General features: G+C 34.5%; 3 protein-coding genes and 1 long non-coding RNA gene across 11 annotated transcripts; 3 read left to right on the forward strand and 1 right to left on the reverse strand.

Moving 5' to 3' along the window:
- The first annotated feature begins 2,240 nt into the window (after positions 1 to 2,240).
- Positions 2,241 to 7,680, forward strand: LOC145591188 (uncharacterized). 2 transcript variants are annotated; one of them, XR_014102261.1, is made up of 8 exons: positions 2,241 to 2,863; positions 3,932 to 4,108; positions 4,522 to 4,671; positions 5,739 to 5,840; positions 5,932 to 6,002; positions 6,103 to 6,170; positions 6,579 to 6,889; positions 7,211 to 7,348. XR_014102261.1 is itself a non-coding variant. In XM_081647587.1 (7 exons), the coding sequence occupies exons 1-7, from the start codon at positions 2,669 to 2,671 to the stop codon at positions 7,450 to 7,452; spliced, it is 1,005 nt and encodes a 334-aa protein (XP_081503713.1). In that variant the 5' UTR covers positions 2,241 to 2,668; the 3' UTR covers positions 7,453 to 7,680. The 2 variants fall into 2 exon arrangements, 1 of the variants encoding a protein (XP_081503713.1); XM_081647587.1 differs by lacking the exon at positions 6,579 to 6,889 and having other exon boundaries at positions 7,211 to 7,680.
- A 577-nt stretch (positions 7,681 to 8,257) lies between these two features.
- On the reverse strand, positions 8,258 to 14,448 carry LOC145592728 (protein DA1-related 2-like). 2 transcript variants are annotated; one of them, XM_081649235.1, is made up of 12 exons: positions 13,991 to 14,448; positions 13,578 to 13,774; positions 11,365 to 11,452; positions 11,079 to 11,223; positions 10,520 to 10,640; positions 10,240 to 10,323; positions 9,939 to 10,058; positions 9,577 to 9,789; positions 9,437 to 9,499; positions 9,226 to 9,341; positions 9,018 to 9,076; positions 8,258 to 8,848 (listed from the first exon to the last, which is right to left on the reverse strand). In XM_081649235.1, the coding sequence occupies exons 1-12, from the start codon at positions 14,037 to 14,039 to the stop codon at positions 8,523 to 8,525; spliced, it is 1,581 nt and encodes a 526-aa protein (XP_081505361.1). In that variant the 5' UTR covers positions 14,040 to 14,448; the 3' UTR covers positions 8,258 to 8,522. The 2 variants fall into 2 exon arrangements, with proteins under 2 accessions (XP_081505361.1, XP_081505362.1); XM_081649236.1 differs by having other exon boundaries at positions 13,578 to 13,771; positions 13,991 to 14,447.
- A 1,573-nt stretch (positions 14,449 to 16,021) lies between these two features.
- On the forward strand, positions 16,022 to 16,565 carry LOC145591057 (uncharacterized). The gene is made up of 2 exons (XR_014102237.1): positions 16,022 to 16,175; positions 16,340 to 16,565. It is a non-coding gene; the product is annotated as an uncharacterized LOC145591057 (long non-coding RNA).
- A 4,576-nt stretch (positions 16,566 to 21,141) lies between these two features.
- LOC145591190 (serine/threonine-protein phosphatase PP1-like) lies at positions 21,142 to 25,940 on the forward strand. 6 transcript variants are annotated; one of them, XR_014102262.1, is made up of 5 exons: positions 21,142 to 21,514; positions 22,755 to 23,314; positions 23,399 to 23,630; positions 24,005 to 24,223; positions 25,509 to 25,940. XR_014102262.1 is itself a non-coding variant. In XM_081647589.1 (4 exons), the coding sequence occupies exons 1-3, from the start codon at positions 21,301 to 21,303 to the stop codon at positions 23,585 to 23,587; spliced, it is 963 nt and encodes a 320-aa protein (XP_081503715.1). In that variant the 5' UTR covers positions 21,142 to 21,300; the 3' UTR covers positions 23,588 to 23,630; positions 25,509 to 25,940. The 6 variants fall into 6 exon arrangements, 2 of the variants coding, with proteins under 2 accessions (XP_081503715.1, XP_081503716.1); XR_014102264.1 differs by having other exon boundaries at positions 25,559 to 25,940; XR_014102263.1 differs by having other exon boundaries at positions 24,114 to 24,223.
- Positions 25,941 to 26,551: the final 611 nt, after the last annotated feature.

A 26,551-nucleotide genomic window follows, 5' to 3' on the forward strand; every position in this document is an offset into this window, starting at 1 on the left:
AAGATTTTTCGAGAGAAACAATCTTTTGTGAAACATCAGTACCCAAAAACTGACCAAAAGTGCCCTAAAACTGGCTTCAAAGGTATACAAGCTTATTTGTGTAAAAAGAAGAGAAGAAAATATGAAATGGTTTAGGGAAAAGAAGAAGAAGAGAAAAGAAGAGAATTAGGTTTTAGTGTGAAGAATATGAGAGATATGAGGGGGTATTTATAGGTTCATGAATGAAAGAATTATAGTAGAAGAATGTAGAAAGAATTATGGTAAAAAGAATTAAGGAAATTACTTGGAGAAAAGAGTAAAGAAAATTATGGAAAGTTTAATATTAAGGTGACTAAGAATAATTAATTTAAGGAAGGTGTGTTGTCATGCAATATAATATGGCAAAAGAGATTACTTGGAGAATAATCAAGGAAGATATAAGGTAGGAAAATAAGATGATCAAATCTTTGTGAGATGGAAAATAGGAATTAAAGAAATAAAGAATTTGAGGAAGATAATTAAAATACAAAACTAACAAAATAATTAACCCAAAATTAGCATATGGTGGCCGAAAATATTGAGCACATCTATGTTCCTATTTTCGGACCTCCACTTATAGTTTTAGGGAAATATTTGCTAGATTTTAAGGATGAAAAATGATTGCGTAAATAATATATTTTGTATAAAATAATTAATTAGGAAAATACCAATTATTCACTATTTAATTTCACTAAGAAAATCATATTTTCTTTACCAAGAAAATCCGAAAATTCCTAGTTAATTACTTAGGAAATTCGGCTCTTTTAATTAAATAATAAAATATAATTTTGTTTAATTAAAATATCCGAAATATATATATAAATAATCCGGTTAAATAAAATAAATGAATAATAAATCTTATCCAAAATCCAAAATAATAATTGAGTTTTAAAATACTTTTGGTGCCAAAATTCATGTATTATTTTGGCTCCGAAATTCAAATAGTAAAATAAATTACTAAAATACCCTTTTTAGGAAATAATAATTAATTAATTGATTAGAAAAATACATATCAAAATACGGGGTATTACACGGGCAGCCGGCGGTTTTGCGGGGATCCGACGGTATCAGGGGAGGTATCTGGGGTTGGGGCTAGGGAGGGGTGGTTCAGCTTGGCAGCGGCCACCGCTAGTGGCTGGTGGTTGCTTAGTTTTGTTCGAGGGAAGAGAAGGGAGTTTCGTGGGTTGTCGTGAACATCAACGCGGGGCTGTGAGTGGTCGGAGGGGACAGGTGATTGGGGCGATAGTAGCGGCGGTGGAGCTGCGGTGTTGGGTGAAGAAAAGGGGTAGAGCTGCCATGGCCTAGGGTTTCATGGTGGTTGAAAGGAGGAGGGGTGGCTGGACTGATTTTTGTTTTGTTTTTTTTTTCATATTAAGCCAATCATGTGCTGACATGTGGCATTTTAAAACAAAAAAATTACTCTTTCAACCGGTAACCAGTTTTTGGGATTGTTAGAGGAAAACTTAGGGTATAGTAACTTTTAATCATTTTAGAGAAACTTTTACAACGGATGCACAATATATTTATTGTACACTCGATTTTTTTAAGAGTTTATCCTTCCTTTAAGCGCTAGAGCTTTCACAAAACGCATTCTTTCCTTTCTCCGTTTTATATTGCTCTCTTTATAAGAGTCCTTAATTGAATTACTATATATTAGTGACCCCATATTTGGGTAAGTGAAAAAGAATTGAGAATTATATGAGTCACGAAAAATTCGATAGGAAAAGATTACGAATTGTTGATCCACCCTACAAGAGAAGTATACGAAGAACTAAATTACTAATACATCTTTAAAAAATGAGAAAATACTTGTTGATCTAAAAGATAAACGAATTAAAAAAAAAAAAAAAAAAAAAAACTTTCTTAAGAAATATTTCTATGTTTTTATAATCAAATTTTTTATACGTGTACTTCTTTGATCGTTCTTTGTGATGTAGACGGGGGAATATATTAATGAAAAATCTTATTAGGTTTATCTTATTATCTCAATATATATTTTTATATAATAATTTTTATAATTTTTTTTAAGAATAATTAAAGATATTAACAGCACAAAATGTGGGGCGAAAACTCTAACGAAATCATGATTTTGTTATGTGATAGGAGTTTAAGTATGAACTGGGAGCATGTGGATATAGTTTGCCCACCTTGTACTCAACTCCTCCTCACCACCGACTTATATAGAATTATTATGGTATCACATTAATGTTAAACCTTCACAAAAAAGTTTATCTTAAAATTAGAAAAAATAGGATAGTGATTGAAGAATATTCGACTCCTAAGCTTAACCCTTCTTTTAAGATATTCTCTCACTTAACCTTAGTTTACTAGAAACCAGAGCAGTAAAAAAACTGTGGTTTAGTCGGTGTAGAGTTAGATACGACGTCGTTTTACACCCTCAATAAAATCCCAAATCACCTGATTTTCACCCTTCGTTCAAACCACGCAGAAATATACCACCCAATTTTCAATTTCTAGGGTTTATACTCTTCAATTCCAAATTTAATTCACCATTAAAAAAATCTCTTCAAAACTTTAAATTTTTCTAGATTCTTATGAATTCATACTAGGGTTTCCCTTAAATTTTGAATAATCTGAAAAAAAAAAATCCACAAATTTTGTTGAATTTGGAGAGAGCAAGTGATTCGTAATGCAGACGGAAGCGAGGGTAGGGGTAGTCGTTGATGGAGGACAAAGAGATGGATGTGCGCGTAAATATGTACAGGTGAATCAACAACAGAAAGCCCAAATTGGGACGGTTTCTCAGCTTCTTGCCGGCGGAATTGCCGGCGCCGTTAGTAAAACTTGCACCGCACCGCTTGCTCGTCTCACCATTCTTTTTCAGGTGAGAAAATCTCAAAGTTTTTCTTAGTTTAGGTCAGAGAATTTGATTTTACAATGTTCTTGAGTACCCTTTTGTTGGGTTTGGTTCAGGAAGGTGGGAATTGTTGATTTTTGTAATGGGTTGATTTAGTTTTATGTAATTTGAAGGTTTAAGGATGAATTTTTTTTATTTTTAGAAAAAGTAAGTAATTTGGGGGTTTTGTTGATTTTCTGTACAATTTGGGAAGATATGGTTTTGCCCTGTTATGGCTGAGTATGTGTGAATGTTGAATTCGTTATTTTTTCTTTCTTGAAGGGTTTTTTTTTTTTTTTTTTTTTTTTTTTTTTTTTTTTTTTTTTTTTTGTGTTAATTGATAATTGACAGAGTTGAACATGATGTAGATTGTTGAATTTTATTTGATAATAAATTATATTATGAAGGTAAGTGTTGTAGTCAGCTGGAGGTTGAGTACAACGTTGGCCGGAACGTTTGGCGGGAGTTTAGACTTTAGGTTGTCTTCTCTCCAAGTTAATTTTGACATTGGAACCTATTTTGTTCGAACTTGTGAGGGTATGTTTTGAACGTATGGAATTTGTTATATCTGAGGATAAGATACTTATTTTGGCTGAAGTAAGTCTAAGTAAATTGAGGAGAACATTGCCTTAATGCTATCTGACCAGTGAACACCGAATGAACTATGTTGCTGTCCAATGTAGCTAGTTGTTTCTGGAATGTGATTTTGATTTGTGATTATTGATTAAAGATTCAATGGATTATTTAAATTCAAAGTTTTTAATCAGAGTAAAGTGATGATTACTTTATTGTGTACGGTTTGACAGCAGGTAGTGGTGAATATGTGAATTTTCGTTTCCTAATGTGTTATCTTACTTGGTGATGTTCTTATTATTATTGTCTCTGATTAGAGTTCACAAGAGGAATTTACTGTTTGTCTTTAGTCCTTTTTAAGGTGTTTATTCAAACTTCTAAGATTGTACTTTGTTTCAGCTAAGATTAATAGCTAGCTGTTTTAAGTTGGCTGCTCAAAAACTTGTCAAGTTCTCGATTATTTTAACATAGTACCGCTTTTAGGTGCAAGGGATGCACTCGGATGTAGCAACATTGAAGAAAGCTTGCATCTGGAAGGAGGCTTCACGAATTATGCACGAGGAAGGATTAAGAGCCTTCTGGAAAGGAAACTTGGTTACAATAGCTCATCGCCTTCCTTATTCCTCCGTCAGTTTCTACTCATACGAACGATACAAGAATGTTGGTATCCGCGTTTCATAAGCTTACCGCACATTCCCACACTACTCCCTCCGTCCTTTTATTACATGCCTATTTCTCATTTTGCACCGGAATTAAGAAAGTTAAAGATTCCTTAAAATTAATAATTGGGAGTATAAATATGCATGTGGGGTTAGAGAGTGATAAAGAGAAAGAAAAAGTGGTTGGGAATTAGGAGAGAAAAAGTATTGGGAATTAATGTTAAAGTACAAAAAAGAAAAAGAAAAAAGATGACAAATCATCAAAAAGAGAATAATATTGTAGAAAAGTACAACCTATAAATAGAAACAGGCACTTAATTTTGATGACCCAAAAAAGGAATACAGGCATGTAATAAAAAGACGGAGGGAGTACTAAACTTGTTATCTGACATTTTCTTTTAATATTTCTCGCAGCTTCTGCAGTCATTTCCTGGATTAGAAAGTAGTAGTGAAAATATAGGCGCACATATCTTTGTGCGGCTGACAGGTGGCTTTTTAGCTGGAGTAACATCTGCAGCTGCTACTTATCCTCTAGATTTGGTGAGGACACGGCTTGCTGCACAAGTAAGTTTCCTTAGTCAAACTCTATTATTTGGGTTATTATCTTGTTTGTTGTGTGAAGATATTATTGTTCATTTCTTCAATCATCCATTTCTGTTTTTGCTTTTTTTGTTTTTTTTTTCATTTCATTTCTCATCTGGACTGTTAGACTGCTTTTATGCTGTATGTATTTGTTGATATGGATATTAGTACTCAATATAGTGTAATACACCAATACCTTTAGTCTTTAGCTTTCTGGGGACCAACAATTACTCCAAACTTCTTGCCAACCAACACTCCATCAGATACAAGATACTTCCAAGGTTCAAAGTAGAAAGGTTCTTTTACCCCTCGGGATCAAAACACCAAGTCAGGTTAAAATACTTTTAAGTTTATAAGTAGAAAACAAAGAACAGAAAATTAATTGTTTTTTGAATTAAAATGTCAATTATTTGTATGAACACATAATTTTTGCCTTTTTTCAGGCCAAATTCTTTGTTTTAGGGAGGATTTTTAAAAAGGCTACCACTTTTCAGGTGTGGTGGGTTTGCGCACAGTTTCATATACAACCCGTTTAAAAGAGCATTTTAAATGTTCTAGTTTCGGGTTGAGATATTTAGTCTATATTTAACACGCTTAATTTCGTGTTGGGTTCATCATTTCCAAATGACCCACTTCTACCCGTTTTGTGCCGTATTTGAGTTATCCTTTTATATGAGCTTTTACTAGTTCTTGGTTTGAAAAGGAAGTATGCAAGACAAATCGGAGCACCTGATCTGAAAAAACTGGGGGGGGGGGGGGAAAGTGATCTGTTTGTTTCTCTGCTTTGTCATATTAATATGCAATTATTGGAACTCTCGATGAAGTGTTGCCTTAAAAGTTAAAAGTAGTAGTTGCATTAAAATATCGTGGTTTTGCCTTTTGTCTCTGCATGGCTGTTGCTTATATCGATCAGTTGGCTTGGAAACCAGTGTAGTCAATCGATTTTGAACAAATGTTTAATCACTCTCGATTCTCTTTTTTGTTTTTATCAGTTTTCTATCTTTGAAACTCTACCTTATGTCTTATAACTTTGTTTGACATTCTTGCAGACAAATGTGACATATTACAAAGGTATATGGCATGCACTACATACCATTAGTAAAGAAGAAGGCGTTTTTGGTCTGTATAAAGGGATTGGGGCAACACTTTTGGTAATCCTTCATTCTTATCTGACCAGCATTTATGCTATGCTATTGAAGAATGTTCCTCTAAACAATGGATTTATCGAACTTTTCTTTGTAGAGTGTGGGGCCAAATATAGCGATCAGCTTCTCTGTATACGAGACTTTGAGGTCTTATTGGCAGTTGCAGAGGTGCTTAATGCATTAACTTTACTATATGATGATATCAATATACTTGTCTTTCAACTATCCATGTATATAACTGATTTATTTCCATATTTTTGGATCACAGGCCCCAAGATTCCACGGTGCTTGTGAGTCTTGCTTGTGGAAGTATATCTGGTGTCGCGTCATCCACTGGTGAGCGAATCTAAATTTACTTTAAGAAGCTAGTAGTTTTGTGCAAGCTTGCATGTTTTTTGTTTATAGCCATCTACTCATCTTATGTGTTATCTGAACGATTCGGAGCACCTGTCACTTTGACACGTTTAGGTGTTCGCACTTGACCCTTGATCGTCAATCTGGAATGATATTTGACCGTACTTGAATTATTTTCCAATGACGTGTATGGCTGCCAATTTTTGACATTAACTATTATTCTCTCTCTTTTTTTTATGCTGAAAACTGTACACTGAATTTATTGTAGAGAAGGCCAGCATGGAAGAGAAATTTCTGGATGACTAGTTAGATATTTTTAACTTCGTTGTTTAGATACTCATGCGTATTGTGGAGAAGTTAATACTTCTAGTTATTATGCTTTTGATGCAGAGAAACAGGCTGAGGTGCTGGCTCTGCACTAAATGTCTAACAAGACTGACACTAGAGCCAGGAACCAGGAAGTTGTTTAATTTTTGCAAATGATTTTGCAGGGAATTAGAATTAGAATTTATCTTAAATTCCTAAATCCTAATACTTGAATTTTATTGACTCTTTTGATTCAAAAGGGTCTTGCTTGGATTAATTTCATCTTCAAAAGTCTATCAAGCATTGCAGTTGGTCTCTTTTCTAGGGAAGCACCAGTCTCAGATGATTTGAAACCTGTTCTCCTATGCCAAATGTGAGAGGCTTCCTCTTGTGAGGTATGCTTCTCACTTAGGCTTCCTTTGTGGTGGATGTGTACATTAAAGGCCAAGTCTTTTGAGTTCATATTACACTATTGCTTTGCTTATCTTTTTTATTTCCATGAAGCTTTGATTTGTGTGTTGAGAATATGATTACTCCTCTTCCAATGTTGGCCATTAGCTAGCAATTTCTACTGTATAATTGTGGCAAGTAATGGTGATCACTGCCACCTATTCATTTCATTTTGTTGGCAATTTGATTCTGTTACATATCTTGTTCTGAAAACCTAAATGAGATACATTTTGTACTTCACTGATGTTACTCTCCTGTAACCGCAGCAATATTTCCCATTGATTTGGTAAGACGAAGGATGCAATTGGAAGGAGCTGGTGGTCGTGCACGTGTATACAACACCGGCATTTTTGGTACATTTAAGCATATCATCCGGACAGAAGGATTGAAAGGACTGTACAGAGGGATTCTCCCTGAATTCTATAAGGTTGTCCCCAGTGTAGGCATTGTTTTCATGACGTACGAGACAATGAAGAAGTTTTTGTCGGATAATGCTGTAGATCAGTAGCTTCCTGTTGGAAACAAATGTTCCAGTAAGGATGTATTCAGATTGACATAGAAGTTTTTCGATATGCTGCTCCATTGATGTCTTTGCAACCTCTTTTTACTTTGTCTAGACCGCTAGTATGGTGGCAAATTTTGCTCCTGTCACCCTTAGAAAATTTACTTGTATACATCATTGAAAAATGTTTTTATCAATGTTAAATCGTGTGGAGAATGTGCTCATCTCCTTTCTCAGATATTTCTCTCATTTTGAAGCCCTTGTATGAGAATAGTTTAGAATCATAATGGCAAGGAATTCGTAAAGCAATATGTTCTGCTATATACAATAACAAAATACGCTTTGCTTGGTGAGATGGTGGGGAACTTAATATTACAAGTTCAAGCCCCAATGAGTAGAGAGATTCTCTTACCTTCCTCCCGCTTTTCAAGCACAGACCTATTTCTAGGACAACAGTAGTTTTATATTCCAATCCTTATGCTATTCTATGACTTATTTATTTCAGTACAAAAAACTTCAAATAAAAGAACACAAAGGATTTGAGGGGTTACAAAAAAGTTCATCATATCGCTAACTTTTAGTTGTATTGCTTTTATGTCTTCTCTTATAAGTATGTAGTTGGAGTAATGGAGTGCAAAAAGTAATATAGGGCTATTATTTTATACAATTGGCTTTGGTTTTGTATCAAAAAGAACAAGACATTAAGTAAGCAAGGATGAACCGCTGGAAGAACTTCCTTCCAAAAGAATAATTTAAGTTCAGAATTCCTTAATCGTATCAATCATGGTAATTCAATTGATAACAATAACAGTAAATAAAATACAAGTGATTTCTCAACAAATATACGGGCAGTACTTGGACAGTTTATTATGTAATCGTGTAAAATCTAATAATGTGATGTGTAAATGACCCCATAAAAACCAAGGGTGGAAACTCAATTTAAGATTTCCATGGTCAGCTGATGTTGAAACTCAGAGAGTTGAGACCGAAGAAGAGAGGAACTATCTTGTATGCTGTATCTGTCAGAGTGAATGTAATAGAAAGAGGAAGGGGTGAAAGGAGGGAGCTTGGTTTCTTTATATTGGAAAACTTCCAGTGAGATGTATATGATTTAAGGTACGACGTAAACCATAGGTATTGACAGCTGCATTGGCTGCTCTAAATCCTCCACCATAAGCTGGAGAAGCATCATGGGCAATCTGGTGCAGGAAAAACTCACCCAACTTCTTCTCAACCTCAGAAGTCCTGCCTTTTTTCGAAGATGAATATGTAGATGTAGATGTAGAAGCTGTAGATGTGGATGGCATGTTTCGAAAACCTGGCATCACCTCCGACTCAAGCCACATATACGAAAGCACTTGACAAATACCCTCCTCAACCTCAGGACTAAGATTACGGTAGCCTGCACAATTTTTTTAAATCAAATTCAGGTGTAAGTGAATGATTAATGTTCTTGCTAAATGAGAAAAAGTATTACAAAGTAATTACTCTAATATGTTTCTCATTTTGAAAGCATCACCAACTTTGAGGATAGCTAGTGTATTTCTATAATATAAAGTTATAAACAATACCTTTAAGACGTAACCATCCATGCATCAACTCATGAGCAAGTATAGCACCCGTCAACAACCTGTATGTAAACAAAGCAAAAATTATCATCGACTAGCATATTGAAGAAAATTAATAGAGCTAATTGAAATTCTTATCATGAATTGTAGCCAGGAGCCTCCACTGTGAGCTAGGTTCAATATTGTAACAATCATTAGTAGTGAAGCTTACCTAGGCAAACCATAGAGAACAAGAATTGCTGTAACTTCACATTTTCGGGTTAGCTTCTGGGGTTGTGTTCTCATTCCTACCAGTCTATGTCCTCCAATTTTTGGCCTTCTAAGTATCTGGTTGATTTGGAAAAGAATAAATGGTTGACATAGATAGATAATAAATCTATATATAAAAGGGGAATGAGGATCACAAGGACATAGTGACATACACTGGTCACAGTCTGCTCTTCAGAAAGACATAAACCTCTGGTCTCTGGCATGTGATGAAAGCCCTTGAATACAATCATTCACCAGGTTTAGAGATTGTTCACAAAAAACTATTAAAAAAAATAGAGGAACTGCTAATTACATTTTTCTCCCCTACAATAGCTTCATTTAGGGCTTGTCTTTCAACCAAAAGCATGGGAATTTGTTGATCAATCCTCATGTTCATCCCTTCATAATAATCCCTGATAGCATGATAGAGAGGTTGACAATCTCCGGTGTCCATGATGGCAGATTCCATGCACTCTAAGCATAAACTCCTTCCATCTCCTAAGGCAATGTACCTTGTATTCCAAGACTTTAAAATGGAAAAATTAGGAAACATAAGCCAAGGGAAAGCAGAAGTCACATATATCAGAAAGAGAGATATTGCAATCCACAATGCAGTATTCTATTAATCTGTTTCTGAAATTTGGTAAATGAACAAGATTTATTGCTGTAATGTACCTCTAAACGTTCACAACTGCAGCAACGAGCTGTGTGATCATGCTCATGTGAGGGACAATATTTCTGTGTCCAGAATGGGTGGCATCGATACTCAATTAAACCAGCTGCATTTGTTGGAATCTGAAAATGAAGGATAAGATATACTTCATAGTCTACTCAGTGATAAAACCTCATTCTGATAGGAAAAACTATTAATATTTAATTCCAACATTCACTATCACTAGGAAATACTTCATATAACAAATAAGAATAGAACGGGAAAGGGCCACAGATCAGAGGACAAAAGTTGGCATTTCCTTACAAATTGGTGGCAAACTTCACACTTCGGATGAGTTAGCTCCTTGAAACAGGTTTTATGGTATGGATCTTTCCCTGACAAAGAAAACTTGAATCAACAGAAAAAAGTAAGACTTGTTTCAACATAAGGAAAATTTGTTAATATTTTGAACAGAGGTAATACATTGGTATAACAGGGGGAACAAATTACAACCGTGGTTGAGGAAAGTAGGAAGTGACATTATAGTAGCATGCAAAATTGTAAACAGATACAATTTATTATTATATAGGACATATTGGACTACCTCATGCTCAGTGATGGGTTGACGGCAAGAGCGACAGCAAAAGCATTCTGGATGGAAAAATGTTCCCATGCATCCAAGATAATTGCCATACCCAATTTCACCGTTGCACCCACTGCATAATCTGCAATCGAGAGCATTAACCATAAGTCAGCATATGCATTTCAAGATTGGAGATGTCCATAAAGTAGAAATACCAGAATTGAAATTTTGAATCTAAGATTTTATTAACATTAAGGTCATAAAGGCATAAAGCCAATGGAGACTTATTTTCAAATTTCTATCTATGAGCAACTGATAACATTCAATGATTCACAGCAAACATCAGAAGACTTGTGTGCTGAATAAAAGGGAACACAAAGATCATTGTGATTGTTTCAGTTTTCCTCCTTCAATCCAGATTTTTAATATAGTTACTAGATAAGGAATTCGGCACAGTGATTTCTGATAAACCCCAAAAAAATTAAAAATGATTCCAAGGAAGTCAAATATTAATCTAGCAGGAAATACAAGGGCATTGCAACTCAAAAATGGGATGGAAAGCGAGAGAGAGATTCTGTACCTATAGCTTCTAGGAAAGAATGGGACTGGATCATAAGGAGGATAATCAGGATAAGTGGGCATATAGGGGGTATAGGAAGGTCTATGCAGACTGTCTTGTAGACCTCTTGCAGTATCATCATCATTGTCTGTGCGCCGTTTATAGCCTGAAAGTGCGGATACAGATTCAGTGACAGGATCAAGGAGAAAAGGTGAAGTAGTGTAACTTGGAAAATGTGGGTTAGAAAGAAATATTATAGAATGAAAAGCACAGCCATCAGACTCAATTCTTATTTAACAATACCTACCACCTGGTCTTTTGAAGTCATCTGACAAAGAGAGAGCAAGCGCATGGTCTAACTCATCCTGGTCTTTACTTGCTCTAGGTCGATCATCCTGACACCATTGTAAATGCAGGTTAGGTTTTTACATTATATATTATGAGCTAACTTGTACAAAAAAAAATCAAAACAGCAGATGAAATCAATTCCAATAGACTGTACAAGAAAAATAGTTATACTGAAAATTATATATGTTCTATGTTGGGGCCAATGCTTGTTCCTGGTAGCTAAATATGCAAATTTGTTAAATGTTTGAAAGTTGAAGCACAGATAAGAAAAATAGACCTGTTTCTAACAGCATATAAGTAATGGTAAAAATTCTGCATCCACCATTATTCGTATACAAGAATCTGATAGAGTATAAAACATATTCCTGGACCTCAACCATCAGCTTAAGCTTTTGGTTGAGTTGGTCCTCTAACATGGTATCAAGAGCCATCGTGACACAAAGGTCACGGGTTCGAATCTCATCCACCCCCCTCCTTCAAAGTGGAATTAATTCGCACCAGGTATAGATGGGCCTGTGTTGCATCCACATTTCAAGCCCAAAAGGCCTTTCATGTGAGGGGGAGTGATAGAGTATAAAACATATTCCTGGGCCTCAACCATAAGCTTAAGCTTTTGGTTGAGATGGTCCACTAACAGAATCAGTCTGGAAATTACATGAAAGTGAATTCTATCTTTCACAGCCTGTTTGGTAGTCAGCTATAAATAGTGGTAATGGAAAGAAATTTAACTGTAATTTGGCAAACAGAGTAACATCCTAATGTCCATAATAATGCAATCTCATCCCCAAACTTGTGTGTTTTTTCATAAATGTCCATTACCACCCAATACCACTCCCCCAAGTAGTTAACGGATGGTAATGAAAATTTGTGAAGGACAAGAGATAGTTTGAGGGTGAATTAGCATTACCATGGGATTGGACATTGATTTTTCTTACATAGCAATACACAAACTCATTCTCATCACCACTATTTATCACCGCTTACCAATCAGGTTGTAGACTTTTTGTCTTCTAACCGCTCAATACTTTGGGCTAGCAAAGACTAACACAGAAAGGGAAATTTTGTAAGGAGCACGATCTGTTGATCTAAACAACATGTTTGAACATTCTTCATCAGATTATGACAGCTTAGTTTAGTTGATGTTCACCAATGCAAAGAGTTGGTACACAATTAATAAATCCAAAATAACAAAGGTGTGTGATGTGAAAAGAAAATTAGTATCTCCTTTCAAGTTCACGTGTTTGAAACTCTGTTCTGTGCCACAATGGCGTTTACACAATAAAGTGATGCATCTTTTCATAGTAATTTGTGTTGAGACTGTTGGCTGAATTTGTGAATTAAGATTATATACAATTATCATGATCTATAAACTACAATATGGAAGGAGGGGAAATGATACTTTTATTTAATAGAGCATTACTAGAAATAGGGAACTACGGAGCACATCTAAACTCAAAAAACTTCTTTTTTTTTTTTTTTTTAAGGAAAAAAAAACAGGTTTCTCGTTACTTTGATACAATTCACAAAAAGTAGAATTACAGCTATAAAATAAGTTAAGATATCATTTTTCTCAGAATATGGATTCATGATCTGAGATATGTAATTGTGTATTGCTTGTAGCAGGCTCACAAAGAATTTGGGATGCCTGGACTTCAAGCAACCCATTCCACTCCTCCTAACCCAAAAAAGGAAAAGCAGAAAAGGAGAACAAAAAAGAAAAGGAATCCCTGTATGATCTTTTTCTTGGTCACCCTTAAATATCTTATAGTATAGTAAAAATGTTATAAAATGAAATCCTTGCAAAATACAATGTAAAAGGAAACTTTACAGAAATTACATGTTTTTTTCCCTGTTTAAAAATTCAGCTTTTGGGTCCAACTCTTCTATTGTAGTAAATATGCCATTGCCACTTTCTTATGGAGCACATTTTCACGTTTCATCAATTATAAAAAAATGGGACAAAAGACTAAAGTGCATTAGCACCATTTAGTGCCTACCTAACAAGATTGAACTTTGGAAGATATGATGTAGGCAATAACCAGCTTCAATTATTCTACATGACATATTAGAAAGAACTTATTTGTTACTCAACATAAATTGCTAGAATTACGAGTACTTGTATAAGATCAACCCGGTTGCAAAAGATGTATAATGTTGTGTTACATGTATTACCAGTGATCTAGAAGGTGCCCGCCAAACCATATTTTCATCCTCGAGAAACTGTGGGTGTCGACCACCAGCTGATGAGCCACGACTAGACCCCCCACCACCTCCACCACCACCGCCGCCATTGCCGCCTTTAAAAATCTTACTCAACCATTTCATAAACCGTGATTTCTTCTCTGTATTCGGATGAGCTGAAAGCCCTGCTTATCATTATTACAAACCACTTCAGAACTTCATAACTATACTCATCATCTAAATGTCAGTCAAAACATTTTTTTACAAAAATAATAACAATATTACTAAGTCCCATTTATTAAACAGAACATGATGAAGCGCGAAGCTTAAGAGTTCATTGACGCATTTCATCGAACACATGAGCTGCATACCCAAAAAAAAGGCGGCAAAAAGAAGAAGCTTACCATAAATACAAGGCTGAGAAAAGTGTTGAATTTCAGTGGAATCAGCCATGAAAATGGAATTGTAGCGCTGAAGTTTGGAGGGGGGAGCCGAAAAGCGAGAAAGGGAGGTTTTATGGAATGAAAAGGACCCGAAAATTGAAGAGAGAGAAAAAAGGAAAGAAGAAGAAGAAGTAAAGGGTGGGAAAATAAAGAGTAGTACAGATTGAAGAAAGTGGGCATCGTAAAAAAAAGGGAAAACCCAGAAAAATAAAAAAATTGGAGAAATACAGAGAAGAGATTCTTGGCTTGGAAAAAGGAATGAAGAAGAGAAGAGAGAGAAAGAAAGGGATTGATCAAAGGGAAGGGAATCTAATTGAGGAGGATGATCGTTGAAAAAGGTGGTTTAAACGGCTCAAAGAATTTGACGGGAAATTCGATTTCTGTGGAACTGGGTTAAGGAATTATTTGGAAATATGGAATCATTTTTTTTTTTTTTTTTTTTTTTTGTGTTGTGTTGTGTGTGTTTTAATGGAGGAATATGAATATCTTCTTCTTTCTATCTATCATTTGATTTGAATTTTAAGGCGGGTAAAAAATATTACTCTTAGTGTTTTGACTCAGCTGGGGACGGCTAAAGTGTCATGATGGTGCCTTTTTATTTTGAACAGTCCTTTTGCGAGGGGGTTGGCTCCGGATGGGCAAGTGGTGATATGGATGATGTTATGCTAAATTGAATTAAGTTGAGTTTAACTGAGCTGAAATGAATAAGTCCAAATTAATATGGTTTTAGTGAGGCAGATTTTTAGTAGACACTGACATGAGTACAACTTTAATACATTAAGGGCGTGTTTGTGTTTTGTTTGCCTTTTAAAATAAAAGCTTGATGTAAATGGGATTAGTTAAGCGAGTCCAATCCGATATACATATTACATAAAAATCAAACTATAATCTAACATTAATGAAGTGACAATATTTTCCGAAAACCCTCTCAATAATTAGCTTAATTTATGTGGTGCTACTATAGGGAAATGCAGAGTGCAAGATAAAATCAATCTTTCAAACAACATATGAAATCATACTATAATAAAATGTTCTACAATCAAAGAAACGATAAAAAGAGAGATCAAAAGATAAGAGGCATGAACATGTACATTATGTGACTTTATGCATCATCCAACTGATCATTACAAATTGTTTATACAAACATAAAGTTTCCTAAATTTACTTTTACTTTTACTTTTGATTTGAGCCTCTGACAAACCAATAAAATCAAATTGTACTTACATATTATTACAGATTTACAGTAGTAATTTATGCTTTAATCACTACTATAAGATAATTATTCTTTCGCGTAAGAAAGTTTCCTAAATCGTAATTTTTTATCTATAACAATCAAATAGAATTTTGCCTTCTGATTATTTATACATATCACCTTCTTCTTCTTTAAATTTGCAGTACTTTTGGCAGGACTTTTAATTTTTACAGTTTTGCATCTTTTTTTTCCTTTATCTTTTACTACTCCGTATTAAACTTGATTGTATCGTAGTAATATATACGTAGTAATTAGATCAACTATTACAGCTAGTGTACAAGCTTTAACTTTATTTTATCAACTTTATAAAAATGTCTAGCTTTATTAACACAATTCAGGTATGATGCTTCTTGAGTTCTTGGGATTATATTCGTTGGATATCTGAATTTAAAGATTTAAATTTCCAGTTGCATAAATTTCATGTTTACATTAGGGCTGGCAAAAGCTGACCCGACCCGATAACCCAACCCGAAATAAATGGGTTTTGAGAGAAATTTTCAACCCGTTTATGTAATTGGGTCAATCCGAACCTGACCTGAAGTTAAACAGGTCGGGTTCAGGTTGGAAATCCCAACCTGAAACCAACCCGCCTAAACCCATTTAACTAATTGGGTCGGTTTCAGGTCGGGTCAACCCGAACCCAACCCGCCTTAACCCGTTTACCACCTTATTTTTACCAACCTAATGTTTAAATATGGGCCAAGCCCAAACTATTTAATGAAAAACCCTAAAACATTTTACAACCTCACGCCGTTTTTCACTTTCACTTTTATTCTCTTTACTCATTTTCTTTCTCTCTCCTCTCTCTTCTCTAGTTCTCTCTCTTGTTTTCAACTCTTTTCCATTAAAATTGTTGATTGAAGCTCGTTGAATCTTCATCTTAACATTATCAAGGTAATTTACTTGTTAATTTCATTCTCTTTACTTAATTTTGTTGTGTTTTTATACTTTTTTTTGTGATTTTCCATTAAAACATGTTGTTGGCTAATTTTTGCACTTTTTGTGATTTCTCTCTGCATTTGGCTTAATTATTTATTTAATTTATTCTTAATCAACAGATAGCTGACAGCCCTATTCCTCCTGAACCCATTGAACTTGCGAATCCGAATTAGATGATGAAGATACTGAACTATGCAGCAACACTAGTTTTGATTTTATTGCTTTTTTATTTATTTGATAATAAACAGCCAATTAATTATATTTAAATTTATTGTTGTATGATTGAACTATACAGCAACATTTATTTTAATTTTGAAATGTCAATGGAATTATATTTGCTTTGAATTTGTATTTTATGTTAGTTGAATGATACAGGTATATTTAATTTAAAAAAATACAGGATAAACAAATTACAAGGTTATTTAAAAAAAAAATAATAAACAAAAAAAATTAAAAAAAAAAACAGGTTTAGACGGGTCGGGTTCAGGTCAACCCGTTTAAAACCAGGTCGGGTTCAGGTTGACTTCTTTGACCTGTTTAAGTAAACAGGTCGGGTTCGGGTTGAGGGGTCCTGACCCGTTTATCTAAACAGGTCGACCTGAACCCAACCCGACCCGACCTGTTTGCCAGCCCTAGTTTACATGAATGGTGCGCTTTGTACCTTTGTCGTTGTCTCTTTGGTGTTACAACTATCTATTTTAGGTCTATTGTTCTTTCATGTGTTGTAACCGTTGATTTAGGATCTTTTTATTAGGTCAACTAACGTTGTACAAAATTAATTCTCCTATGTACTATGCAGGCTATGTTGCATGTTTATGGATTTAAGGATCAATAACAGATTTTTAGACATGCACTTGCTTTGCAAATGCACAACCATAAGCCATCAAACAAATATCTAGATCGTATAGTGGACACTCTTAAAAATGTTCCGCGTTGTTGTGGGTCCTACAGTCCTACTTCTACATAATACAAGGACAAGTAGGTTTTTTTTTTTTTTTTTTTTTTTTTTTTGGAAAGGAAGGGCAAGTAGTTATATGGCGTATATTTGTGTGTGCAAACATTATGTAGAACATACTCAATTATTTTACTTAAACAAATTAAATCCAAGGAAAATTACCTAATAAAAGGATAAATGCATAAGAAATGGTAAAAAATTAGTGGACATTCGATACAACAATATTTTCTTTGTAAAATACACCTTTATTTTTTCTCCCCAAAAAAAACCACCTTCATTTTTTATTTTTATTTTTTTGTAAAAAAAATTACAGTAATAAACATTATACACTCTACATATATAATGTTTTCTTGCAACAAGGTGGGTTTTTCTTATTAATATTACAACTCCGTAATATTTATTTCCTAACCTTTTTTCAACTATTTAAAGGCCAAATCATGAATATTAGTCGACAATTGCTCAGTATGACTTTTTGTGATTTTAAAAGGCGCATGAAGTTCAATTAAGATTGAGATTATGATTGATTGAATATTTTGTAGCTATAACATGGTGTTGTGTTTATAACTATAAGATGGTTTTTGCCACACACAAAATATAGATAGGTTTTTTTTTTTTTTTAAAAAAAAAAAAAAAAGAAAGTGTCATATATGAAGTTTGTGAATTATTTTTAAGATTAATTCCCAAACATGTAAACTAATGGATGGGCCAAAGACAAGTACGTAGCATGCACATGCGATCACACGGTTTTTGTAGGCGTTTTGAAAACCATGCAAGGTGCTGGGTATCTGGGATATGATGGTATCATCATATAATTACATTTTCATGAGATAGAACTTATATATATCATACATGCATGTGATTGTAACATCAATTTATAGGAACTAGTCATTTGTCAATGCATTATTTTCTTGTGGGGAAAGGGTGATACTTGTGTTGACATGCATTGCTTAGGAGTTAAGATATTTATTTATTTATTTATTTTTCCATTTGAATAGATTCATCATGCATCGGACTAAAACTTCGAATAATATATGGAGTAATTATTTTTAATGTACAACGGTGGTACGGAGTTATATGCATGGTATACTTGAGCTTATTTTTGCCTTTATTTGCTCATTTGAAATATATTCTAATGAATAATCAATATGAATAAAAGGTGTTGGTTCAACTTTCTTATCATCCTCATATCTCCATGTACATCTTGTCTAAAGAATAACTACGGTTAAATATGATTCAGAATGCCTTGGATTTAGCACCCATAAGGCCGCTAGACATTCAGATGGTTTCTATGCATCTATCCCAAGAGACCCAGGAGAGACATATATGACCGCCATATCGCTTTGAATCACCTAATTAATGCTTTGACCAGTGACTTTGCAGTTTGCACCCATCATAACTCTTAAATCTTAGGCCTCGTTTGGTTGCATATGGGAATTAAATGTCTATAGGAAGTTATAATACATGGGAAATTTTATTGCCTAAAAAATACTAAAATTGTGTGGTCGACATTAGGAAATCGTATTTCCCATGAATTAGTTTCCTATATTTTGTTTGGTTAACTTATGTAATACCCATGTCTTATTATAAACTTGAACTACTTTCCCAAAATTTTGAGGACAATAATGTAATTTCACCCAAAATACATGTGGGAAATTTGAGCGACCAAGGTAGGGTGTGGGAAATTAATTCCCATGTTTTGTAGGAATTCCAAATTCCTAAGGAATTTCCACTTCCTACATTTTTGCTAACCAAACAACTACTCATAAACACATTTTCCATGAATTTGTATATCCCCCATTTGAGTGCAACCAAACAAGGCCTTAGTATGTCTTATATCTTATGGAGTAGTAATGAGCTGGCTAATGCCAAAAAAACCAAATACTCTGTATATTTGCAAACAAGTACTGTACTAGCTTATTATTGGTCATTCAGTTTATTACATCTTTCTCTTATGGTAGATAAGCTTGAAGACTATGCAAATAATTTCATGGCCTTGAATCCTTGACTCTTGAGAATATGATGCATTATGGATCATAATAATCAATCAATCTCTAAAAGCTGGCATGTGGCCGGCTTTGATGCATGTGGTACAACTATATCAATATTCATCACACTTGAAATGACAACATCCCTCTCAACCTCACAGGATAAAACCGCGTATTATGGCTATTGTACTTTCGATTAAAAAAAAAAGTTTGATTGAATTTTATATCCTTTTCCATTTTTAAAAAATAATAATAATAAAAAAAAGTTCTTCTCACTTCAATGAATTTACTTTAGTTGAACTTCACTTTTTTTCTTTCTTTCTAACTTAACTTACTTTTATTGAGCTTAAACTCTATTTATAATCAAGGAGCCTAACTTTGTGTAACAAAAGATAGTACTACCAGGTTTAAATGCTTGGTATAATAGTGTCAAAATTATTTGATAAAGTACGAAATTGAATAAATACATTTTTGTGTATGTTGTCAACTCGACTAGCTTATTAGCGAGCAAGAAATATATTATCCACAAATTATGGCATATGGGGGAGTAGCCTCTTAGCCTTATAAAGTGTTTAATTCTCTCTTCTTCAACCAATGTGGGACACTTACATGTGGTGACACTTGAGAGGTTTATTCTTCAACACTCCCCCTCACATGTAAGGTCCTTTTAACTCAAGGATCACTTGATCCAATTTAATTTGGCCCAGAATACTTGATGCCATTAAAGGTCCCAAACTTTGGGCCTGGCAATATACTCAAACCATTAGAGGTCCCATACCGTGGGCCTTGCTCTGATACCATGATAAACGCGGGCCTGGGCCGCACCCGCAAACTAAGAGAGAGAAAGTCCACTTCACAGGTCCAAAGAGGTTCCATCCCAAAATCATATGGCAATAGGAGGAGTAGCCTCTTAGCCTTATAAAGTGCTTAATTCTCTCTTCTTCAACCAATGTGAGACACTTACATGTGGTGACATTTGAGAGGTTTATTCTTCAACAAAATTCCCATTTATTAAATTTTCTAATGGAAATATAAAAGTTTTGAAAACATGACAACCTAGAAAACAAGTTACTCAAACCACTCGTGAACTGGTCCTAACCATGACAATTGAGGATCAACAAAAATAGTTGTCAACCTTGAGAATCAAGTTCTAGCTTTCTAAATCAATGAATCATCCATTTAGGGCACCACCCTCAAGAATCCCTAACTCGCTCGCCGCAATTCTTTAGGGAAATAAATATAATTGTCACTGTCGTATCTCGAGCTGTAAAGATCAATCAAGTTTAAGCTATGCTTGAACTTGTTTTTTAAAAAAGTTATGGAAAATGCTTGAACTTTCTTAGAGGAATGTTCGTAGTAAACAAGTGCTCGCAAAATTCTTAGTTGTATGATCTTATGAACTATAACTTCATTCATGCTACGTCAGCCTCTTTAATTAAATGGTGCTTCATATTATTATGTCATATCAGGATAATGATTACTCTTAGTCATGGGAATAATATCATGACAATCACAAAATGCAACATGAACTTATATTGTGATAGAAGTTCAAAAAACCAAACATCTAAGCCTTACAATCCTCAACTCTTTAACACCTTGGTGATTGCAACATATTTTGCGTCAATACCCAAAAGAAATAATACAAATCAAGCTAACTTAAGACGCAAATGATTTGGATGAAATAATTCTCTATCGACAATTTCAATTTGCTTATGACATAATTTTACATCAACACATCTCATACGATATCATTAGAATTTGCAAAAATTACATTATCCATCAAAATCAAAAGTACCTTCCCATATTTAAGATTTGAAAATACACCAATAAATGATAAAAGGCCAAAAGGACCCACTCATAATCCCACACAAAACACAAACATGAGAGTTAAGAATTTCAGATAAATAACAACAACAATAATTACGACGTAATAAAAATAAAAATACTCCGTATTATTAATCAATCAAATACTTTTCCCTCTTTTGTTTTTCTCTCTCAGCGCGAGGGAGAAAGTGCAAGTGCGCTCTTTCTCTCTCTCTATCTCCTCTTCACCCTTTTTCCCCTTTCAAATTTCTAGGGTTTCAGTTTTCACCATCGATTTCAATCAAAAAAGCTCAAATTCTTCTCTTCTTTGATAAAAATGGCGACGCAAGTAGGTAATCAAGGTCAAGGAAGTATGGACCCTACTGTATTAGACGACATTATCAGACGCCTTTTGGAGGTTCGTCTTGCTCGTCCTGGAAAACAGGTCCAATTGTCGGAGACTGAGATCCGTCAGCTTTGCGTTGCTGCTCGTGAAATCTTCATTAATCAGCCTAATCTTCTCGAACTTCAAGCCCCCATCAAGATTTGCGGTATTTTCCCCCCTTTTTTTAATCTTTGCAATTGATGTTTTTGGTTAATTTGGTGTTATTTTAGGGTTTAATGTTAGGTTTTGATGGTTTGTTTAATCTACATTTGATTTTTTTTTTTATTTTTTTTTTTTAAAAAGTATTATCAAATTGAAGGAGGTTTTCTGGGTTGTTTTACTTGTTTATGCTGAAATGATGAAGTGGCGATTTGTTTATTTGTGTCTGAAATGTTGTTTCGTTGAGTTAATTTGGGTTTCGTGCTGGGAGAGAGACTGCATTGGATATTTGGGTTTGTGGCATTAGTTTGATTATGTAAAATGATGTGCAAGGTTTACTGAGAAAATTGGGGTTCTAGACTTCTAGGTGGAGGGGTTTTGTGTGTAAAGATGGTTAGATCTAGAAAAGGAGCATTTAATTTGACGGAGCTTTGCTAATATAAGTTCCTACCAGCTAATTGTAAGGAGCTTGTGGGAAGTCTGAGAACGGTACGAATACAATATCTGCTGTAATTTTTTAAAAGAGTTAGGGTCACTTTGTCTTCGTGGTTTCAAGGGTAAGGCAGTGAGATGTCCAATGCTGGAGGAAAAAGTGATTTTTATTGGAATTTTGTTTTTTTTTCCTAAGGATCATATGGAATGCATTACCTTTTATTGAAAATGCAAGGAAGGTATTTATTTATTTATTTTTTTCCCATGTGGATAGTTGCAGCTTTGTATAATGTATTTATGGATTATGGATTAGATTGTTTAAGTTTTCTAGAAATGATAATGTGCAGATGGATCATAAGGGCTGCATACAGTTAGACTTTCACGATAGTTAAGGACTTTAATATTGGGCCGGATTCCACCGTGTAGTGGCATTGTGGATTAGACAAAAGGAAAATTGATTTAATATGCATTTAATAACTAAGAAACAATCGAATCGGACTGATCAAATCTAGACGGAGGATGGTCATTTGAAACTGTTGGAATATGATGAGTGATTACGAAGGATGTTTGGGCAGTTCATGTCACAAAGTAGCATGTTGCAGTGTTTAGCATTGTAGGATTGCTTTGTATTTCTTTACTATACTTCCTTGTATATGTGCCATTTTCCAGTGTACCTTTATTTATCTTTGGGCCCTGGATTTTTGGGAAATTGTTTGGAAAAGCACGTCTTGTCTGGTTTATTTTGAAATTTATCTTCTTTAACTTTGAAAAGTACTTGCTGTTTTTTGCATGCCTAACTTGGTATTTCATATTAGGTGATATTCATGGGCAGTACAGTGATTTGTTAAGGCTTTTTGAGTATGGTGGTTTGCCTCCCCAAGCAAATTATCTATTTCTGGGGGATTATGTTGATCGTGGCAGGCAAAGTCTTGAGACGATTTGTCTTCTGCTTGCCTACAAGATCAAGTATCCTGAGAATTTTTTCCTTCTTAGAGGAAATCACGAGTGTGCTTCCATTAATCGGATATATGGATTTTATGATGAATGCAAGAGACGGTTTAATGTGAGACTTTGGAAGACATTCACAGATTGCTTCAATTGTCTCCCAGTTGCTGCGTTAATAGATGATAAAATATTGTGCATGCACGGTGGACTTTCTCCAGACCTGCAAAACATGGACCAAATTAGAAGCCTACCTCGCCCTACTGCTGTACCTGATACTGGTCTTCTTTGTGATTTGCTCTGGGCAGATCCTGGTCACGATGCTAAGGGATGGGCAATGAATGATAGAGGGGTTTCCTACACCTTCGGTGCTGATAAGGTGTCGGAATTCTTGACAAAGCATGATTTGGATCTAGTCTGCCGCGCACATCAGGTTTTTTGCCTTTTCTTTTTGGATAGTTCATTTTTTCCCTGATAGTCAAAATGCTGTCTTGCTGAAAGTTTTTGCTGGTTTTAGGTGGTAGAAGATGGTTATGAATTCTTTGCGGATAGGCAGCTGGTTACTATATTCTCAGCCCCAAATTATTGTGGTGAATTTGATAATGCTGGAGCGATGATGAGTGTTGATGAGAATCTGATGTGCTCTTTTCAAATTCTCAAGCCAGCAGAGAAGAAGAATAAATTTTTGATGTCGACAAAAATGTGATTCCTGCATAATTATGGACTTATGGTACCTTTGGTCTGATAGGGTACGTCTTTCTCTACCTTGAATTGGGTGGTCTTAAGTCTCATTTTCCATACTGCTTAAACTGAAACTGTATATTTGATATCATACCTGGGTTTTATATAGTGGCATTTCCTTTTTTTTCTGTTACCCTGCTACTGTTTATTTTAATATTTGGGTGCTGTTAGTCTGGTACCTAAAATGTGATGGTCTTGAAGTCCTCACTGTTGACCTTATGACCATGCTTTCTCTTATTGTTTTTCTGTAATTTTGTGAGATGCTTATCGCCAATCTATGTTTAAACTTGAAAGTCATGTATACTAGCCACTGAGAATTCTGAACTCTTTTAACCAATTATGTATGGTTTTCCAATTTTTTACTCCCTTTGTTCCTAAATAGTGAGTTAAACAAGTTATTGATATCTGGGAGTTGCAAAACATGGACCAAATTAGAAGTTAAACAAGTTATTGACATTTGGGAATTGCTATTCTCTTCTCATGGAGGAAAGCTGCACCAGCTTGTCATTGTTAAAATTTGCTGGAAGAAAGTTTGGATCTTAGAAGCTGTATCAGAAATATAGAAGTCTAAGGCCACTGTCATCTCTACTGTTTTAATTCCGTATGTGCTCCTTAACTTTCTTTTTCTATTAAAATTTGAAATTTATTCATTCTCCTGGTCTCTGTGCTCTTGCAAATTCAAATTGCAACTCCTTTTATTTTTTGACTAACACATGCATGTAGCTGAAGTTTCTTATAAATATGCATTTAATGTCATCATCACTTTTATATGGCATTCTTTGTGCTTTAAAAGTAGTCTGTACTGTAGTTTGTAATGCACCTGTAACCGTTGACTAAAAGCTGAAAGCATCCACTATGGTCGCTGTTGCTTTTTCCATGGCAAATGGTTGATTGATCATGAGGAATACGTGATTTTATACTTCATAATTATGCATAATTGAGTATTCTTTAGACAGCTGTTGGTGGTTTTTTTTTTTTTTTTTTTTTGGATTGCAAATAACAACATTGTACTTTTCATTTGCATTTTAATGGAGGACCTTGAGCAAGCTAAATTCAAAGTTTTTATTCTTATGGTTGAGAATTCAGGCTTATAGTTAATTGAGCTCTTAATAACAGCAATGCATTTTTTGGTGTGATAGTTGAGAAAAGGTACCAAGAGGAAGAGAAAGTAATTTGGAAAAGGTACCAAGAGGAAGAGAAAGTAATTTCTGTGCTAGTCTTTAACTATGAAGAGTATAACTGCTTATTTTTCTGAACTATGGAGAGTAATTTCCGTGCTAGTCCTTAACTTTCTTTTTTTATTGAAATTTGAAGAGTAATTTCCGTGCTAGAACCATATGATTGTTTCTGTGGTATAGTATTCTATGTTTATTTTTCTTCTCTTTCTGTAATCTGTAAGAGTTGAGATTTTAGGTTTGAGGTATGAACACTATGTTTCTAACATTTAGCCTATACTACCTATTCTCTTCATGAATAAGTCGCGTATGAAAGGATTTTCCTCTGATTGATTTATGAAGCTAGAGAAGAGAATGACTTCTGAGCATTGATGTCATATGTGAGACAATTACTAATTAATTTTGGCCCTTCCTCGTCTATTTTCCATTTTATATGATTGATGTAGGTGTTATTATTCGTATAATTTTTTATCTGCATGCCCACAGCTACTCAGCTAGTATTTGTTAGATTATGGAAACTCCTCAAATTGGAGTCGATTCCATTGATCGATATAAATAGGGTTACAAGAGTGAGTCCTATTTTTCTTAGGAAAACTCAATAGATAAATACGAAGTATACAATATTCTCAAAATATATCCTATAAACCTATGACAAGAATATCTTAACATATATTCTATCAGTATTTTATGTTTTTTTTTTTTTTTTGACAGGTATCAGTATTTTATGTTGCCAGTACTTATTGCCTTTCTCTGCATTCTAGCTGATGGAAGAACTTACATGAAGGCACATGGAATAGACTTGCTGGTTATTGAGTACATGGAAGTTGCTATGGCTCCTGCAACTTTGGTGCTCCATGACTGAGGTTTTGGGTTAGAAGGATGCAGTCATCAAAATAATGAAATCCTCACGTAGGCTCTTCTTCTCTCCAATGCCTGATGGTGCCAATACCATAATTCAGTTTCTTGTATATGTGTAGTGGCAGCTCTTAGCTTCATTTGTGGGTCATTGTTTCATTAAAGATAGACCCATTAGAGAATTTGTGTAATGTGAGTTGGCTTGATAATTCAAAGCCCCTGTGAATTCGCAATTTCACCTCATGCAATGAGTTTAGTTGAATTATTCTAATATGTGAAATTTCAAAATATATCAGGGTTGGTTGTTTGAGACTAATGTAAATAAATATCAGCTGTGATTTTGGACACTAATGTAAGGTCTACAAAGAACTATGAAAAGCTTCCCGGGCACTCATGGCCGCTGATGATCCTGTCCATCTAGAGACCAAAGATAGCATCAGTGCTGGAGTTAAGTTGGTAAAACCACCAAACAAACCTAATGAAAAGGTGTTCCATACTTCTGTGACCTTTCTGAAACTCGATTTGTTATTCCTGATACTGGGAATGACTTGACTCTCAAAGTGTCAAGGGTATCAAATATACTTGTAACTCTGATCCTCAGCTATTCCTCATCAATTTTCCCAAAATACATGGTGCTGAATAGCCTTTATACTTAAGGATATACTTTCTATGTTTCTTAATTTGCGAATTGCGATACTTTGATTTACACTATTCAAGTGCATATTAAATATATCGACTTTTTATTATTCATCATAACACACTATAAAGACCGTCAAGGTAGTGTATTTAGCAAATGTAAAAGTCTAATTGTTACAGGTATTAAGAATTACGAAGTACAAGTAGACCTAAGCAAACTTGGCCTGGCCCGAAAAGATTAGATTTACTATTTGAGGTTCAAT

This window comes from Chenopodium album, chromosome 18, assembly GCF_948465745.1.
Source record: "Chenopodium album chromosome 18, dcCheAlbu1.1, whole genome shotgun sequence".
In the NCBI taxonomy this organism is placed as follows: domain Eukaryota; kingdom Viridiplantae; phylum Streptophyta; class Magnoliopsida; order Caryophyllales; family Amaranthaceae; genus Chenopodium; species Chenopodium album.

Excerpts from the sequence above, each read along its gene's own strand:
- LOC145591188 (XM_081647587.1), top strand. The coding sequence starts at position 2,669 with ATGCAGACGGAAGCGAGGGTAGGGGTAGTCGTTGATGGAGGACAAAGA. Across the intron at positions 2,864-3,931 it reads GTCTCACCATTCTTTTTCAG|GTGCAAGGGATGCACTCGGA; the intron begins GTGAGAAAATCT and ends TACCGCTTTTAG. Across the intron at positions 6,003-6,102 it reads TCTTATTGGCAGTTGCAGAG|GCCCCAAGATTCCACGGTGC; the intron begins GTGCTTAATGCA and ends TTTGGATCACAG.
- LOC145592728 (XM_081649235.1), bottom strand. The coding sequence starts at position 14,039 with ATGGCTGATTCCACTGAAATTCAACACTTTTCTCAGCCTTGTATTTAT. Across the intron at positions 11,453-13,577 it reads GGGCACCTTCTAGATCACTG|GATGATCGACCTAGAGCAAG; the intron begins GTAATACATGTA and ends CAATGGTGTCAG. Across the intron at positions 9,500-9,576 it reads CTATTGTAGGGGAGAAAAAT|GGCTTTCATCACATGCCAGA; the intron begins GTAATTAGCAGT and ends ATTGTATTCAAG.
- LOC145591190 (XM_081647589.1), top strand. The coding sequence starts at position 21,301 with ATGGCGACGCAAGTAGGTAATCAAGGTCAAGGAAGTATGGACCCTACT. Across the intron at positions 21,515-22,754 it reads AGCCCCCATCAAGATTTGCG|GTGATATTCATGGGCAGTAC; the intron begins GTATTTTCCCCC and ends ATTTCATATTAG. Across the intron at positions 23,315-23,398 it reads TAGTCTGCCGCGCACATCAG|GTGGTAGAAGATGGTTATGA; the intron begins GTTTTTTGCCTT and ends TGCTGGTTTTAG.